At 36.9% G+C, this 19,523-nt stretch overlaps 1 protein-coding gene across 3 annotated transcripts in view; it reads right to left on the bottom strand.

Moving 5' to 3' along the window:
- The window catches only part of RAD54B (RAD54 homolog B), a 119,948-nt gene that overhangs the window by 39,898 nt on the left and 60,527 nt on the right, over positions 1-19,523 (bottom strand). For 2 of the 3 annotated variants that reach the window (XM_070802894.1, XM_070802893.1), the window contains 4 exons: positions 8,776-8,970; positions 5,200-5,481; positions 2,019-2,093; positions 741-903 (listed from right to left, as the gene is read on the bottom strand). In XM_070802894.1, coding sequence (XP_070658995.1) covers positions 741-903; positions 2,019-2,093; positions 5,200-5,481; positions 8,776-8,970 — 715 coding nt within the window. The remainder of the gene's footprint in view (positions 1-740; positions 904-2,018; positions 2,094-5,199; positions 5,482-8,775; positions 8,971-19,523) is intronic. The other variant, XM_070802895.1, reaches the window with a different exon arrangement.

Raw genomic sequence — 19,523 nt, 5'->3', positions numbered from 1 at the left:
GTAAAAATCGAGGTCCTATGCATCAAAAACAACAAAAAAGGCCTGGAAGGAAATGTACTAATATGTTAGCAGAGACTTTTGATTCTTTTAACCCTCTTTGGTTTGAATTTATGTGTGTGTCTTCTACTTCAACTGTATTTTGACTATAATTCTTTAAGAAAACTCAATTATAAAAGAGGAAGAGGGACTCCTCTGTGTGTGTGTGTGTGTGTGTGTGTGTGTGTGTGTGTGTGTGTGTAAACAGAGGTGAGATAAGAAGGAAACTTTTTTGCAAAATCCTCATAAGTTGTGTGTCCAGTTCCAAGCAAGATATTTAGCACACAGTATCCTTCAAGAACTACCTGTGGAGATTTCCCTGGCGGTCCACTGTGGCTAAGACTCTGGGCTCCAATGCAAGGGGCCTGGGTTCAATCCCTGGTCAGGGAACTAGATCCCACATGCTGCAACTAAGAGGTTGCATGCTGCATTAAAAAAAAAGATCCTGCATGCTGCAATGAAGATTATAAATCCTGCCTGCCTCAACTAAGACCAGGCACAGCCAAATTTTTTTTTAAATAAAATTATTTTTTTAAAAAGAACCCACCTGTGGAATAAAACATACACATTACCATTTGCCATTCCTATCAACTAAAATGTATGCTGCACTCATTGAGACTCATTATATATTAGGCTCATCCTAGAAACCATTATGTTACAGGTAAATCAAAGCTCTGATTAGATCAAACAAATTATTTTCCTACCTCATTCCCATTACACATTCATAAAGGAATGTGATCCCTTCTTTCTGATGTGGTCGAAGGTAATATACGAGGTGAGGATCTATCACTACATCCACAACAGGAAAACAGTTCTTATTGAACAGCCACTGGTGATTCTTATCTGGTCGGAGCATAACAAGGGAATCTTAAGAGAAAGGGAAAAGTATAATTATAAATGTATTTCACTCTGTCAGTAATTACATTATCTTGCTCTAATTACTCAGAAGATACAACTGTTTGCAGTCATTTGCAACAAAAAAAAATCAAAAACTTTGAAATTCAAAAAGAAAAAAAAATTAAAACACAATAATTTTGAAATTCAGTAACATCAATGCTAACTAAGCAAAGGTACAAAATTTTAAAAATAAAATCCCATGCCTTATTGATGTAAGATTCATGCAAAGAATGGCAAAGAGCTTTCCAAATTTCATGCACAAAAGTGCTTTGAAACCACTAAAATTCACTATTGTTTCATAAAGAATTCATCAAGCCACAACACTTACTAGTTCAGTATTCAAAGCAAAGAGAACTATTTCCAACTGAAAGCACAGGTTGGAATTTTGCCAAGATGGCCTTTACTAATACTCATAGCTTCTTATTCTTGAAAGGCTTTCCAAATTTAATATAAAGGCTTCCTTTATTTTAATTCCTATGCCGACTAACAATGTCTATCACCCCTATTAATCAGAAGAACTGAGAAAGAATGACAAATTTTCCATTGACTTCACCACCATTATTTGCTTAAAATTAATTACTTCATTCATGAAATGTAAAATTCATGAATCTTGACAAAGCAGCATGGAGTAACTGTCAAATAACAATGTAATTCTTTAGTAATATGGTAATACAATTTAAAAGATTTAAAATCATTCAAAAAACAAAACCAAATGTAACTAGAAAGCTGGTATGAATTGATAAATCTGAAATCAGATAATAAACCCATCAAAGTAATTTTTTGGATATATTTGTATGTCTGCATCATGGTTAAAAAAAGTAAAATAGATTTTTTAAAATATGAAAAAAGAGAACAAAGATGAGAAAAGGAGATTAAAAAACAACAGGTTCCAGGAGACTAAGACTCAGTGCTTTCACTGCTAAGGACACGGGTTCAAACCCTGGTCCAGGAACTAACATCTCACAAGCTGTGTGGGGCAACCAAAAAAAAAAAAAAACCCACAGGGGATTTAATAAATAACCCTCAGTGTGGAAATATATAGTCACAGAAATGAGAGTCTGGTCATGTTTACTGATAGTAATTACCTGGAGGAAGGTTTTCTGTGGATCTTCCCAGGTTTCTGAGCAACCAAAAGAAACTCTCATTTTCAAGGTGAATTCCTGGCAGGTAGGGGAATAGAGTGTGAAAACGGAAAACTCAGCCCCTGAGTTTCCTCCATATCCCAGTAGTAAAGAAGAGAGTATGTCTTGTGGATTTCCAACCAAGAAATGGTTCCTTTTTAAAAAAAAAAAAAAAGAACAAAAAGAGGATCTCCCTAGTGGTCCAGCAGTTAAGAATCCACCTGCCAATGCAGGGGACACAGGTATGGCCCCTGGTCTGGGAAGATCTCACATGCCTCAGAGCAACTGAGCAAACGCTCTGCAACTACTGAAGCCCGTGCGTTGTAGGGCCCAAGCGTAAGCAAGAGAAGCCACTGCAATGAGAAGCCTGCACAGCAACTAGAGTAACCCCTGCTCACTGCAACTAGAGAAAGCCCACACGCAGCAACTAAGGCTCAGTGAAGCTATAAATAAAGAAAGAAAGCTTTTTTAAAAATTAGTTAAAAAGGACAAAGGGAATTAAAAAGAAAATAGAGGTAAAGATGATTCACAGCTCAAGCAAGGACCATAGAATCATAAGTCATCTAACAAAGCACGAAGCTTCGAGAAAAATAAAACCTAAAGCACCACAGCAATAGGACATCAGTTTAAATCTTTAGATGCCCTTCATGATCATGAAGCATCATTTAATGCTAACAAAATCTCTCTTGCTTTAGTTTTAAGTCTACAGGTTAGAACTACCTTTAACAAGATTTAAAAAGAGAGAGGATAATCAAGTATTTACCACTTACAAAAAGGGCTTGCTTACACACACACACACACACACACACACACATACACACTCATGTACACATATATACAAATTACCATAATAAAATTTTTCATTCACTCAGTTATCAAATATTTATTGTATACAGTATATACCAGGCACTCTAAATCTCTATGGTAGTTATTAAAACCCACATTTTACATGAGGCAAAATATAGTGAAGTAAGTGACTACCTCAACTGGTCGAAGAATCAGTAGTTTAGTGGCAAAAGCAGGACTCTAACTCAGGCCCTTGACTAAGCACAGTGTTCCTTTCAGTTCACCACAGTTCTCTACTACATAACAGGAAGGTGAAGAGAAAGAAGCATAAAGGACAGAAGGAGGCTTATGAGCCAGTGTGACAGACAAAATATTCACACAAAGAGAAAAATCAGAAGCAGAAACTCCCACTCTCTAAATTTCAATTAAGTCTCAAATGAGCTAGAAGAAAGCAAGGAGTTTTTAATTTGGGGGTTTTAATACAAATTATGCCAATACCTACTTTAAGCAAGTCAGTTCATCCTTCTGGTACTCAGTTTCCTCAAATGCAAAGTGAAGGGATTGGTCTAAATTATCTAAAAGGTCCTTTTATTTCAAAAATTCTGTCCCCAAAATGGCAAGAGGGGAAAATAGTTATTTTAATACTTTTTGCAAGCATGCGTGCATTCTAAGCCCCTTCAGTTATGTCTGACTCTTTGTGACCCTATGGACTATAGCCCGCCAGGTTCCTCTGTCCACGGGATTCTCCGGGCAAGAAAACTGGAGTAGGTCACCATGCCCTCCTCCAGGGGATCTTCCCAACCCAGGGGATGAACCTGTGTCTCTTATGTCTTCTGTATTGGCAGGTAGATTCTTTACCAACAGAGCCACCTGGGAAGCCCTTAACACTTCTATTTATAGCTATTTTAAGAGTTATTTTTATAATTATTTCAGTATTTTTACTACCATTATGAGAAAAGCTTACTCTCTTCTCCAACTTCTATATAACAAAACAAATTCAATAAGAATAAGTCTTTTCAAACAAATGCTGAATTAACTGGATATCCACATGGAAAGAACTTCCCAGATGGCACAGTGGTAAAGAATCCACCTGCCAATGCAGCAGATGCAAGAGAGGACAATTCGAACCCTAGGTTGGGAAGATCCCCTGGGGAAGGAAATGGCAACCTGCTCCAGTGTTCTTGCCCTGACAATTTCATGGACAGAGGAGCCTGGCAGGCTGCACTCCATGGGGTCACAAAGAGACGGACACAACTGAGCACATACACTGCCATTCTTACTGCCACGTGGAAAAAGACGAACATCAATCATTAACTCACCCTGTACACACTATTTCAGGCAAAATGAATCACAGACTTAATATAATTCAAATTTTATGTCTGTCACGTCACCAAATGAGAAGCTCTGTAATGACAGTTTTACCTCTGGGCCCAATGTATAAAAGGCACACAAGAAATACTTGTTGACTGAGCAATCAAATCTTAAAAAGTCATAAACAGACCAGGTTTTATTTTTGATGCAATTTTTAAATTAAATTCATTAATGTGAAAATTAACTTGACTGGATTCTCATGAATAAAATTTGAATTATTTACATGAAATCTCACCTTTCAGTATTTTTCACCTTTCAATATTCTAATACTCAATTAAGTCACTAATTGGGAGAAGGCAATGGCACCCCACTCCAGTACTCTTGCCTGGAAAATCCCACGGATGGTGAAGCCTGGTAGGCTGCAGTCCATGGGGTCGCTAAGAGTCGGACGCGACTGAGCGACTTCACTTTCACTTTTCACTTTCATGCATTGGAGAAGGAAATGGCAACCCACTCCAGTGTTCTTGCCTGGAGAATCCCAGGGATGGGGGAGCCTGGTGGGCTCTTGTCTCTGGGGTCGCACAGAGTTGGACACGACTGAAGCGACTTAGTAGCAGCAGCAAGTCACTAATTACTAATACTTGTGATCAAAGCATACAATCTTCAAAATGGAAGTTCAAAAATATTCCTAATTTATAAATTTACCTAATTTATAAATTTACTAATTTTTCTCCCTACAAAAGCAATAAGGTTTTATTGAAATCATACACATGTATGTGTTTATACATCTATAATTTGCACAATTTTCCTTCAACACATGTATTTTGGTTAATATACTCTTGCAATTGAACATTTATTTATGAAAATACTTCTCAAACTATATTATTATTCAACTTCAACATTATCCCTTATGTCAGACTATATATCTGAAAAATGATACATACTTCTACCTGAAAGTGTTAAAACAAAATTTCAACTTTAAATTCACATACCAAAATATCTTTAGACAGTAAAAACAGAAAACTCAAATTAAGCTTTTAAATCTTACTTGGCGCATATGGGTCATGGCGTGGTTTGCAACTTTGGAAACTGTTCTGTTTATTTTCCTTTGAACTGAGTTTACAGACACTTTTGAAAGGGTTAGAGAAACACTTCTTGGCAGCTTGAGAAGAACTTAAGATAGCAGAACATCCTCCTCCAAACTGAAAACATCTTCCACTGTTGAAATCATCTGGAGAGATGATACCCATGACTTCTATTTCTTTTCCACCAATCATCATTGTTTGACCCTCTTCAATCTTTTCAAGCTCTTTCAGTTTATATCCAGTGCCTTTAAATTAAGAAGGAAAAAATTAATTTAATTTATTGACACTCTAAGATGACTTAATTAGCAAAACCAGAGTTTCTTCTTATAACTGTACAGAATGAAAACTACTTTGAATGCAAATAGCCTCATATAATAACCCACTAGCCAGAACAAAAATATAATTTATCCTCTTAGTAAAAATACACACATGCAAAAATCAGAAGGAATAAATAATTATATAGTTATAAAAATTAGGTAAGGTTTAGAGACCCAAGGCTTTTTTTTAATTACTTAAAATACAGTCTACTGTATTCATGGTTTTGCCATCTGCTGTCTATAGAAAATCAAGCGAAGAAGGGTTTTGGTAGGCTATGTATGGACCCTCCTTTCTTGTGAACAATCTAGACAAATGCCAGGGCAGCTCTATTTCCACTTAGAAACAAGTGCAAATGTGAAGAACTCGCAATAGAAGCAGTTTCTAACAGAACTAGTACTGTACTCGTCCACCTTCAATAGCATAGTAAAACTACATTTGTCACAGACGCTACGGATAGTCCAAGTTCTCGCTCTTGAATAAAAAGCAGGATATTTTATAATACCACACTTGTTTGAATTATTATTAATTCAACAGACATTTATTAGGTGCTGCCACGTGTAAGGTGTTGATGCAATATAAATATGAGTAAGTTATCACGGTCTGCTTAAAATGAACTCATTAATCAGATAGAGTGAGGGAATTTTGTACTCCTCTGCTTGGAACATTAAATGCATGATTTTTGTGCCACTGTGAGGGGCAAAACTGTGTATACCAAAAACTTTAAAGTTTCTAAAAACAAAAAATAAAAGATCATCATAATTTAGATAACATTACATGACCCTTTTAAACTAGCTGGAAAATTGCTACAATTCCCTATTAACACTGGGCTAATAATTACAATCTCTGACAACTGGGAACTACGTAATATACATTTTTCAGTTGCTAATGATAAAGCTCTAAGATGAAGCCAAATAGTTATTTGGCTGGTGTTCCTAAATGCTAAAAGACCCAGCCCTCCATTTCCCAAGCTATTTCAATTCAACAGCAGTCCTGACCTCTCCATATTAATGAAGATAACTGTTTTATCTTCATACTGAATCTAACTCTATTAATCCAATTACCATTAATTACATGAAAATGGGAGATAAGAATAAATTTAACTTTGAGGCACCTTCAAGAGGCCCTGCAACTCCAAAATCTCTCGTTTCACTTTGCTCCCTAGTGATGACTGTCTCAAACATCTCTACATCTCCAGAAGACTTTCTTTAAACTCCTGAACTTTGTTTCCCACACTTGTTCTTTGCTGGGTATGTGGAATAAAAATCAACTGAATCTGACTATATTATCATAAGCTATTAGCAATTTCAGCATTCCAGCCTTCAGGTTTCTTAGGAGTGTTTATCCTTATAGTAATAATATTTAAATGCTGAATATCTAAATTATTTAAAAGAAAAACTGCTTGTACAATAGGTGATAACTTGCAAGATTAACTCCAGGTTGATATATTATTAACATTATAATTAAGCAACCAAGTCTTATATTTGAAAGCTTACACTTTGAAAGCCAATAAATTAATTTTTTAAACCAGTGATTTTCAACTCCTGCTGGATATGAGAGTCATCCAGAAACCTAAAATATATGGATGTTCAGTCCCTCTCCCCATCATCCAGACCAAATAATCACAGCCTCAGAGATCAAGGCCTAAGCACTGGCATTTTTTAAAAGCACCGGAGGTGATTCTACTTGTATAGAGGTGATTCTACTTTTTTCCACTACTTGGAACTGAGAGATCATTTTATTATTAATCCAAACTACACATACTCAAAACCATATATACTATAGTTATGGGTAACAGATATTCCAGGGTAATTTTGGTAATTTTTTCCTTGCTAGGGGGCTTTAGAATATAATTTCACTAATTAAGTATAAACAAGTTCTCAAAAAAATTTAGCCTCAATCCTTGGTAGCTCAGATGGTAAGGAATCTGCCTGCAGTGCAAGAGACCTGAGTTCAATCCCTGGGTCAGGAAGATCCCCTAGAAAAGAGAATGGCAACCCACTCTAGTATTCTTGCCTGGAGAATTCCATGGACAGAGGAGCCCGATGGGCTATAGTCCAGGGGGTTGCAAAGAGTCAGACACAACTGAGCTACTAACACCTTAACTAACATGGAATGTGTATTGCTAATTTTCTTTTTAATTTCTCTAAATACTAAGCATAATATTGGATATATGGTATTCAATATTTTCATAATAAAAAATTCTATTGCAGATAATTCCATTCAGCCTCAACTCATGCCCCTCTGTCACTGCCCTTCGCATACTATATTCCTGAAACACTGAAGTAGTTTTAATTCACTCTTGCCTATACCTGTACATATGCTATGCCCCTTTCTCATTCCCTACAAAATTACTCATCCCTCACATATTACCTTAAACAATAACTCCTTTGAAGCTTTCCCTTAGCCTCGTAGGCTGATTTACATGGTCCTTCTATATATGTTCCTATTGTACTTAGCAAACATTCTCATTGAAACAATTATCTTAGTGCTTTCTAATTATCAATTACATTGCCCTGTCCCTACTAAACTACAAACTATAACCCTCTTTGAATGCTTACTCCTAGCATAGTTATTGAAACTACAAACTATGTTATTTTCAACATGTAGAACAGACTTTATAATTATGGGCCACACTCAGAATTGAAGAGTAATTTAAGAGACAATATAAAAAGACCATGAGAACTTTACATACTCTGATTTTGTGGGCTAACTTATGCAAATAAATCATGCTGGCAACGTTTTATAATGGAAATAACAGTTACCTCCAATTTAGATGCATTAATCTAAGTTATCTCTAGCTATTATCGCCTTGCTATTTTCAAATATTTATTAGGTATCATTGAAGTTAGATATCATTCTATTCCTAATACCCACATCTTTTTTAACTTTTAATCACTCAGCATTCTGGAAAAAAAGAAAAAAGATGAAAAACACACAAAGAAAAACCGCTTAATCTCAGAAAAATGCCAATATAACTGTATATATCTAGCTAATCATTTTATATTCAATGAAAACGATACCATGGGATGAGATTCATCTCACTGAGTATACATAAGATTGTCAGAATTGCTATTACAAGATAAATTTATGTTTATCAGATAATTTATACATGAAAGTCAACAAAGAACACCTTCATAAAACACAATTACATTTCAGTTTTGTAGTCAGATACATATATTAACTTTAGACCAAATCATAAACATCAGGTAATATCACAATACCTCTTCCAATGTCTTTGCCTTCCAAATCCTTTAATGTAAATGACTTTCCTTTTACAATAAGAACACCATCACCTTCCCACTTTTTGTGTTTTTTCTTTGAAGCTTTACACCAAACAACACTGAAATATTTAACTAGGCTATCAGGTTTCTCTTCTTGTCCCTTAGACACTGTTATTTCTTTAGGGGCTGAATGAACTACAATATAAACAAAATAAAAACCAATTATTATAGATGACATTAATATTTAAGTAATAAAATCACTCAGCAAAATAAAAGCACAAGTAAATTGGATTGTATTAAGTATTTTTTCATATATATGCTATAAACTGGGAAATTCAAATACCAGCTTCTAGCATTACCATGAAAACAGAATGTAAATTTCTTATCATACAAACTTAGTACAAGTAGAAAAATATAATCACTGGTAAGATTTTAAAACTCTAGTAATTAAAGATAAAATTTCAGCATCCATGGAAAAATACCTAAAATCACGTAACAAGATATATCAAGGAAAAGTAATACATTATCACAGAGTTCTCTAAAAGAAAAACCTGTAGCTTTTTCAATAAGAACAAAGGTAAAACTGCTGAAGCTGAAACTCCAGTACTTGGGCCACCTCATGTGAAGAGTTGACTCATTGGAAAAGACTCTGATGCTGGGAGGGATTGGGGGCAGGAGGAAAAGGGGACAACAGAGGATGAGATGGCTGGATGGCATCGCTGACTTGATGGACGTGAGTCTGAGTGAACTCTGGGAGTTGGTGATGGACAGGGAGGCCTGGCATGCTGCGATTCATGGGGTCGCAAACAGTCAGATACGACTGAGCGACTGAACTGAACTGAAGACATTAAAGCAGCAATCAGACTAAAATTTCATCAATATATTCTTGTCTCCTAGCTTAGGGAGCTAGCTGTCAGGCTGGGTCACTGATTCTGAGAATTCAGTAGTATATGATCAGGAAATTAAAAGTTCCTTATGAAAGTCTATACTTTTCTTGAAAACATTCCCAGTATCACCTTACAAAAACATATGCAAAGAGTCTAACAGAGAAACTTTTTCAGCAATGAAACTGATTTATGGTGACAGAAACCAGAAAGTGGCTGCTGGCTCTGGAGTTGGGAAATTGACTGGAAAGGGGCAGGAAAGAAGAACTTGTCTGGGTGATAGTTGCATCAGATCAGATCAGATCAGATCAGTCGCTCAGTAGTGTCCGACTCTTTGCAACCCCATGAATTGCAGCACACCAGGCCTCCCTGTCCATCACCAACTCCCGGAGTTCACTCAGACTCACGTCCAACGAGTCAGTGATGCCATCCAGCCATCTCATCCTCTGTCGTCCCCTTCTCCTCTTGCCCCCAATCCCTCCCAGCATCAGTCTTTTCCAATGAGTCAACTCTTCGCATGAGGTGGCCAAAGTACTGGAACTTCAGCTTTAGCATCATTCCTTCCAAAGAAATCCCAGGGCTGATCTTCAGAATGGATACGTGAATACAATTAACAGAAATCATTGCGGATCATTTAGAGCCATAAATGTTATTGCATGTAAAGTACAGACAAAAAAGACAAAACATAATAAGACAAAGGATAACAGAATAGGTTGAGAGGTATGTATATGATATTCTATATAATGGTATCTTTTAGTGCTTTGAAGCAAAAACACTCTTAAGTTATCTATTAACTCAAAGCACACTTGACACTAAAGACAAAATCTCCCCTTGTTACTCGGTCTTATTCTTTCTTTTCCCCTTGGCAGTTAACCATGAGCACTTCCGTGAGAAATATAGAGCATCCTCATACTGAGCCCTAGCTCTTGCTTCTCACCTAACTTTTATACTATATTTTTCAATGACTAGATAAGTTTACTCCAGCTGAAGAGAGGAAAATCTCACTCCCCCGTTATTGAAGAGCTATTCACTGTATCTTTTACCAAATATACAACTTGACCTCCAAAGCTATCAAAACAAAAGAATTTACAAAACAAAAGCCAAATTACTACTTTATCTTTTAAAATTCACCCACCTACTTAAATAGGAAAAGAAAAAGCCCTGAGACTAGGAATAAAAAAAGAATTCCCACTTTCACCACTTCTAATCAGTGTTGTCCTGGCAAGTCTTAGCCAATGCAATAAGGCAATAAAAAGTATAAAGATCAGAAAGGAAGAGAAGAAGTAAAACTGTACCTATGTGCGGATGATAAAACTGTCTACATAGAAATCCACAGGGAAACTAAAAACAAAGGACTGAGAACTAATGACTTATTCCACCTCATTTCAAAGTTAACTATCATGTAACAAAAATGGAGATACTTTGGTATTTAAAAGAAAGACAAAATGATCAATGCAACAAAATAGTGGCCACTGTGTATGACCACTATTTTTCAACAAAGTTGGCAAAACAAACTGATTTTCAACACAGTTGGCAAAACAAATTCAATGGGAATAAGCCTTTTCAAAAAATGCTGAGTTAACTGGATAGCCACACAGAAAAAAGATGAACATCAACCATTAACTCACCCTGTATACAAAATTTAATGAAAAATGAATCATAGACTTAAATGTAAAATTTTACTACAAACTTTTACAAGAAACTGTAGTAGAAGATATTTGTAATCTTGAAGTAGGCAAAGGTTTCTCAGAATACAAATATATAAAACATTAAAAATAAAATATATGTTTAATTTTATCAAAAAATTTAAAGGATGCCATTAAGAAAACAAAGTCAAACAAATCAATAGAAAATGGGCAAAAAAACATGAACAGATAATCCAGGAAAGAATATATACAAAAAGTCAGTAAGTACATAAAAAGATCTTTAACATCATTAACCATTTGGGAAATGCAAACAAAAAACACAAGATACACTTCACATCTACTAAGATTAGTCTCAAATGGATAAAAGCAAGTATGGTGCAGATGTAAAAAAACTGGAATCCTCACTCACTACTGGTGGGAATGTAAAATAGTCCAACCACTTTAAAAAACAGTTTCACGATTCTTCAAAAGATTACAGTTACCATATGATCCAGCAATTCCACTCCTAGGTATATGCTAAAGACAGAGAAAAACATGTCCACACAAAAAAACTTGCACATGAATGTTCATAGCAGTATTATTCATAATAGCTCAAAGGTAGAAACGAACCAAATGTTCATTCAACAAACAAATGAATAAACAAATTGTGGTACATCACGTTATTATTAGTGATATTATTCGTAATATTATTCAGCCATTAAAGGAATGGATACAGGCTACAACACATATAAACCTTAATAACATTATGTTAAGTGAGAGAAGCCAATCACAAAAGACTACACATTACATGATTCCATTTATATGAAATGTACAGAACAGGAAAGTCTATAGAGACAGAAAGCAGTTTAATGGTTGCTTAGGGCTAGGAGGTGAGGGTGAGACTAGGGGCACAAGGTATGGGGATTTAAAGTTCAAGAGCACAGGATTTCTTTTTGAAGTACTGAAAACATCTTAAAATTGTGGTGATAGCTGCACATAACTGTAAATATACTACTAAAAAATTATGAACTATATACTTTATGAGTGAATTATGTTGCTGTTGTTCAGTCGCTCAGTCATGTCTGACTCTTTGTGACCCCATGAACTGCACCATGCCAGGCCTCGCTGTCATGAGTGAATTACGTGGAATGTGAATTATAACTCAATGAACTTGTTTAAAAACATGATAACACCACACACTAACTTGACTAAAATTTTTAAAACTATCTTAATTGAAGGAGATCAGCCCTGGGATTCCTTTGGAAGGAATGATGCTGAAGCTGAAACTCCAGTACTTTGGCCACCTCATGCAAAGAGTTGACTCATTGGAAAAGACTCTGATGCTGGGAGGGATTGGGGGCAGGAGGAAAAGGGGAAGACAGAGGATGAGATGTCTGGATGGCATCACTGACTCGATGGATGTGAGTCTGAGTGAACTTCGGGAGTTGGTGATGGACAGGGAGGCCTGGCGTGCTGTGATTCATGGGGTCGCAAAGAGTCGGACATGACTGAACAACTGAACTGAACTGAAAGTCAATTATAACTGAAAAAAAAAGTACAGAGCGCCTAGAAATATCACACACTACTAGAAGGAGTGTAAAATAGTACAATAACTTTGGAAAACAGTATGACAGACTCCTAAAAAGTTAAACATACACCTACTATAACCAGCCATTCCACTGGAAAATATTTACTAAAGAGAAGAAAACACATGTCCAAAAACCAAACAAAAAAAAAATGTGTACAACTTCAAGCCAGGTACATCAGTCTCCTAAAAGTCTGAAAAACCACTGTCACTATTAGAATTCAGATAATTCATTTGTGCATCATTGGCATTCATGGATTGAGAAAGTGAATTTTGACTATCTGAAACCAGCAAGGTTTTTTTCTAAGAAAACGATTGACGTGCAGCTAAGAAGTTGTGTCCAGAATGCTTGGCCCAACAACTTAATCCCCTGAAAGGATTCTAGCTGCTGTAATCCCAAACACAACAGTCAAGAACAGAAAGGACTGAAGGGCGGTGGCTCTAGTTTCCTGGCCTTCCTATCACAAATAAGGGTGTTTGAACAAAGAGTAATTTTATACACTTCTTTGAGGGAAAATACACTTCTAATGTAGAAAATATGGTGTAGTTTTTTATTGTATTCTTTTCATATATTATTTTGAATAAATTTCTCGTATCATTAAACAGTAAAATGATGCTTTCAGTTCAGTTCAGTTCAGTTACTCAGTCGTGTCCGACTCTTTGCGACCCCATGAACTGCAGCACGCTAGGCCTCCCTGTCCATCACCAACTCCTGGAGTTCACCCAAACTCATGTGCATCGAGTCGGTGATGCCATCCAGCCATCTCATCCTGTCGTCCCCTTTTCCTCCTGCCCCCAACCCCTCTCAGCATCAGAGTCTTTTCCAATGAGTCAACTCTTCACATGAGGTGGCCAAAGTACTGGAGTTTCAGCTTCAGCATCAGTCCTTCCAATGAACACCCAGGACTGATCTCCTTTAGAATGGACTGGTTGGATCTCCTTGTAGTCCAAGGGACTCTCAAGAGTCTTCTCCAACACCACAGTTCAAAAGCATCAATTCTTCAGCATTCAGCTTTCCTCACAGTCCAACTTTCACATCCATACATGACCACTGGAAAAACCATAGCCTTGACTAGACAGACCTTTGTTGGCAATGTCTCTGCTTTTGAATATGCTATCTAGGTTGGTCATAACTTTCCTTCCAAGGAGTAAGCATCTTTTAATTTCATGGCTGCAGTCACCATCTTCAGTGATTTTACAGCCCAAGAAAATAAAGTCTGACACTGTTTCCACTGTTTCCCTATCTATTTCCCATGAAGTGATGGGACCAGATGCCATGATCTTCGTTTTCTGATTGAGCTTTAAGTCAACTTTTTCACTCTCCTCTTTCACTTTCATCAAGAGGCTTTTTAGTTCCTCTTCACTTTCTGCCATAGGGGTGCTGTCATCTGCATATCTGAGGTTATTGATATTTCTCCTGGCAATCTCAATTCCAGCTTGTGCTTCTTCCAGCCCAGCATTTCTCATGATGTACTCTGCATTGAAGTTAAATAAGCAGGGTGACAATATACAGCTTTGACGTACTCCTTTTCCTATTTGGAATAAGTCTGTGGTTCCATGTCCAGTTCTGTTGCTTCCTCACCTGCATATAGGTTTCTCGACAGGCAGGTCAGGTGATCTGGTATTCCCATCTCTTGAAGAATTTTCCACAGTTTATTGTGATCCACACAGTCAAAGGCTTTGGCATAGTCAATAAAGCAGAAACAGATGTTTTTCTGGAACTCTCTTGCTTTTTCCATGATCCAAAACATCTGCATAATGTATTACCAATGATATTCCCACAAAGACAGGATCTACTTCACTACTATATTTATCATTTTACCAATTTTTAACTGTATTTTTTAATGTTACAATTATCATACAGTAAAATTGACACTTTCTCTTGGTGTACAGTTTTATGAATGTTAACACAGGTATAAATTGATTTACCCACTACCACAGTCAGGATAAGTAGTTCCATCACTGCAAAGGACTCCCTCATGGGACTTCCCTGCTGGCTCAGTGGTAAAGACTCTGCCTCCCAGTGCAGAAGACATGGGTTTGATCCCTCATCTGGGAAGATTCCCCATGCCTCGAAGCACGTAAGCCCGTGCACAACTGTTGAGACTGTGCTTTAGAGCCTAGGAGCTGTGACTACTGAGTCCTCGTGCCCTAGAGCCCATCCTCCACAGCCAGAGAAGACCCACAAGAGAAGCTGGCTCACGGCAGCGAGAGGAGCCCTGCTCTCCACTAGAGGAAAGCCTGCACAGCAATGAAGGCCCAGCAGAGCCAAAAATAAAAGTTATTTTTTTTAAAAAGACTCTCTCATGCTATTCTTTTTTGGTCACACCCTTACCCTATTCAGTTACTGATCTGTTTTTCTACCAATATAGTTGTGTCTTTTCAAAAATGTTTCAAACAAATCAAAATCATACAGTATACCACCCTTCAAGCTGGTTTCTCCCACTCAGTATTGTCTTTGAGATTTACCCCAAGTTGATGTCTATATATCAACTTTGTTCTTTATTATTTTGTTCCTTATTATTTATTGAGGTGTTTCCATTAATAGCTCTTAACTATCGCAAAGCTACTATGAACATTTATGTACAGATTTTTGTGTGAACATTCATCTTTACCAATTTGATAGAAATGGCATTTAACATGGTGATTTGAATTTTATTATTAGTCGTAAGACCTTTTTTATATATAGTTACATTTCCTCTTTGCTTGACTTCTCTAATTTCATATTATAAAGGATGTACCTAAGGCAATGGCACCCCACTTCAGTACTCTTGCCTGGAAAATCCCATGGATGGAGGACCCTGGTGGGCTGCAGTCCATGGGGTCGCTGAGGGTTGGACACGACTGAGCCGCTTCACTTTCACTTTTATGCATTGGAGAAGGAAATGGCAACCCACTCCAGTGTTCTTGCCTGGAGAATCCCAGGGACGGGGGAGCCTGGTAGGTTGCCGTCTATGGGGTCGCACAGAGTCGGACACTACTGAAGTGACTTAGCAGCAGCAGCAGCAAAATAAGTTCCTCACCTTTTTAAACTGAATTTTCAATCTGATCTGAAAACCCTCAACATTCATTCATCCAACAACTTACAGATTGCCCAAAATGCAGTCTAAACTCGAACTCTTATTGCAAAATTTCAGTGAAATCTATAAGTAGAAAACGGGCACTAAAGAGAACTTGAATTAGTAAGAAATTATGTCAAAATTAAAGTAAAGGACTTTCCTGGTGACGCAGCAGATAAGAATCCACCTGCCAAAGCTAGGGACAAGGGTTTGATTCCTGGTCCAGGAAGATTCCACATGCCGTGAAGCAACAAAGCCCCTGTGCCACCACTACTGAATTCAAGCTCTAGAGCCAGCGTGCTGCAACTACTGAGGTCCACATGCCTACAGCCTGCACTGGCAACAGAAGAAGCCACCGCAGTGAGAAGCCTCACAGGGCAAGAGTAGCCCCTGCTTGCCACAACTAGAGAACGCCTGTGCACAGCAATGAAGACCCAGTGCAACCAAAATTAAATGAATAAAAAAACTAAAAATTTTTAAAATTTAAATACTATTGTATTTTAATACGTAAAAGGCGAATACTTAATAAGTGTTGAATGTGCTAGAAGAATCAAGAATCCACTTATATCCTCTTTAATATAAGGAATTCACTACACCTTTTATTATAATAAAATTTCAAATAATTTGTGAAATTTTAAATAGGCACAGATTATTTAAACACTCTTCTCTATCCCTCCCCCCTAAAAAAAAAAAGAAAACCATATGTTTTGGCAACACATAGAATTTAACAGATTAAAATGCGCCAGGTTGACATAAGCCCACTCACTAGAAATTATTTAACATTATACTGTAACTCAATAAATGATTATGTTTTATTAACAGGTCAAAAGGCTGATTCCTTTTTTAATGAGAAACTATGGGATTGGAGGGAGAACCAGTGCATTATTTTAGGGGTAAGAAAGAGCTCTTAAATAAAAGATCACTGACTTCCCCCTACTAAAATCCTTTCCCCACAGTAAATGACAGGAAAAGGCCATAGCATGGAAAAATAAAGTTATTCTGTGATGTGTATGTTCAGGGATAAACTAAAACACATGCATAAAAAGGGAACTTACATTGCCTGAAAGAGTTGCCTGTCCCCACTGTTTCCACTATAATCATCTGAATAACCACTTACTCCCTCGGTTTCTTCAAATTCGCAACTTCTCAACTTCACCAACTTGGCTTCCAGTCGGGCCTGCCCCAAAGTTGCTGTGTCAAAGGCCACTAAGTCCAGGTTCGATGCATGAGACAGGGTGCTCGGGGCTGGTGCACTGGGATGACCCAGAGGGATAGGATGGGGAGGAAGGTGGGAGGGGCGTTCAGGATGGGGAACACATGTACACCTGTGGCGGATCCATGTCAATGTATGGCCAAACCACTACAATAATGTAAAGTAATTAGCCTCCAATTAAAATAAATAAATTTATATTAAAAAAAAAAGAAATAAGAAACCACACACAAAAAAGGAGCTCTTTACTTTTTAGTCCTGACCAAAGTTCCTGAAAGTATTGGATAATAGTGACCATTTCTTCCTGAAATACTGAATTCTATTTTTATAGCTTCTAACACACTTCAAATTTTCCTCTTCCTTGATTGCTATTTCTTAATCATCTTTGCCAGTTCTTACTTCCTGTCTAACCTTTGTTTACTGGAGTTCTTCAGCCCTGAGTTCTAAGCCTGCCTCCCCTCACTATGTACCAAATCTCCTTAAATTAGCTCCCAAGGCTTCAATACCATTACTTTACTAAGTTATATGTTTTCCTCTAGCCCAGATCATAACTCTAGATTTGTATATATACCAGTACATGCAGTTGGGTCTACATGAATGTCTCATAAATGTCACAAACTCACCAGGTCCACTTATCTTCTCTTCAAAAATTGCTCCTCTTTCAGTTTTTCCATTTCTCAGTGAAAGAAGCCAAGAAACTGGTAATCATCCAGGGCATTCATTTTCTCAGTTCCTGAGCCAATCAACCACAAACTCCACATGATTCTACCCTCTTCATGGTTCTCAAGGCTGTGTACTATTCGCCTTCTGCATTGTCCTTACTCTTTCCAAATCATCATCTCTGGACTACGGAAATGTTGCAGGGCCTTCTCAACAGTTCTACTGAAGTCTTCTCTTGCCACCCCTACACCCAAAGCCATTTTCCATATATGCTGTATTTATTTTTAAATGTGGGCTTCCAAAGTACTGCAGTAGTAAAGAATCTGCCTGCCAATGCAGGAGACACGTGTTCAATCCCTGGGTTGAGAAGATCCCCTGGAGAGGGAAATGGCAACTCCAAGATTCTTGCCTGGAAAATTTCATGGACTGAGGAGTCTCACAAGTTTGAGTGACTGAGCTTACACACATGAGTTTTTAAATGTGAATCTAATCATCTACTTGTCTTAAAGGTCTTGAAGAAAATATTACTTCCAGCCAAAGTTCCTTCTACTTCTCTTCCTTCAACTTATCTAAATGCTTATCTAAATTAATTTCTAGTCACCCTTCCTTACAGTTTAAATTTCCCTGACTGCAAAACTACATCAAGTTGTGTTATCTCAGCATTAACTCAGCAATTATGTGACAAATTATTTAATGTCAGCCTTTCCCACAAAACTGTAAAGTGTTGAGAGGAGGGCCTCTTTGGATCTTGGTCATCACCATATTCCTGTAACAACAGGGAGTTTTCAAAACTGCCATTATTATTCTAGGCACATTTTTACTTCATGTTTATAAAGATATTAAAATAGAATTACCTTAACACTAATTTTCATGAGAAAGTAGCCTTAGAAATTAACTTTGAACTCAGCTGCATAGCTGTACACCGTATACATTCAGGATTATTTTCCAAGTAAATGTTATAAGAAAGATTTATCACTTCTTTATGTATTTTAATTTTTGCCAACATAAATTCTTTCATAATCATAATTTCTACCAAATAGTTTTGCTAAATCAAATTTTGCTAAAATATTATGAAGACTGTATTACTCCATTAGTTTTTAGTCAAAAAGATACCAGTTTTTAGATAAGTTAGTTGTCCTGTGTTATTTTTGTTGTTTTAATTTTTCCAGATAAAGTTTTGAGGGTTTTAGCATTAATGAAAAAGATGGGATGCTTTGATCAGTTTTTGAATTCTAAAAACTGTTGTGATGTGCAAGTTTAGACAATTTTAGTTTCTTTATACACTATTTCTACTAGTAGCAGTCACTGTGCGCTGAATGGAAGACTGACAGCAGCTTTCTGTATTTTTCAAATTTGTTCTTGATTTTCACTTGGTTGAGAGAAAAATGCAATTCCTCAGGATTGCTGTTAAAGAAGGGACAAAAAGCCTGTCTTCATCAAAAATGGCTGGGAAAGATATCTTAAGAGTCAAATATCCTGTTATATTCCCAGGAGAGCTGCCTGTTATGTCCAAACCTGCCCCTGCAAAAAAAAAAAAAAAACTAACTAGAACAAAAGACAGTAGTTAAATTCTAAGAATTCAGAATTCCTTATACTAACTGAAATAACATAAGAGTCTCAGATTTAGATACAGCCTTTCTTTTGCAGGAAAGAAAGGAGAAGGAATAAAAGCATGAACTCTGGGGCCAGACTGGTTGCACTTGAAGCTTGAGTCTGCCCTAGCTA

The sequence above is a fragment of the Bos indicus genome, chromosome 14 (genome assembly GCF_029378745.1).
Source record: "Bos indicus isolate NIAB-ARS_2022 breed Sahiwal x Tharparkar chromosome 14, NIAB-ARS_B.indTharparkar_mat_pri_1.0, whole genome shotgun sequence".
NCBI lineage: Eukaryota > Metazoa > Chordata > Mammalia > Artiodactyla > Bovidae > Bos > Bos indicus.
This window is presented reverse-complemented; position numbering and strand designations above follow the sequence as displayed.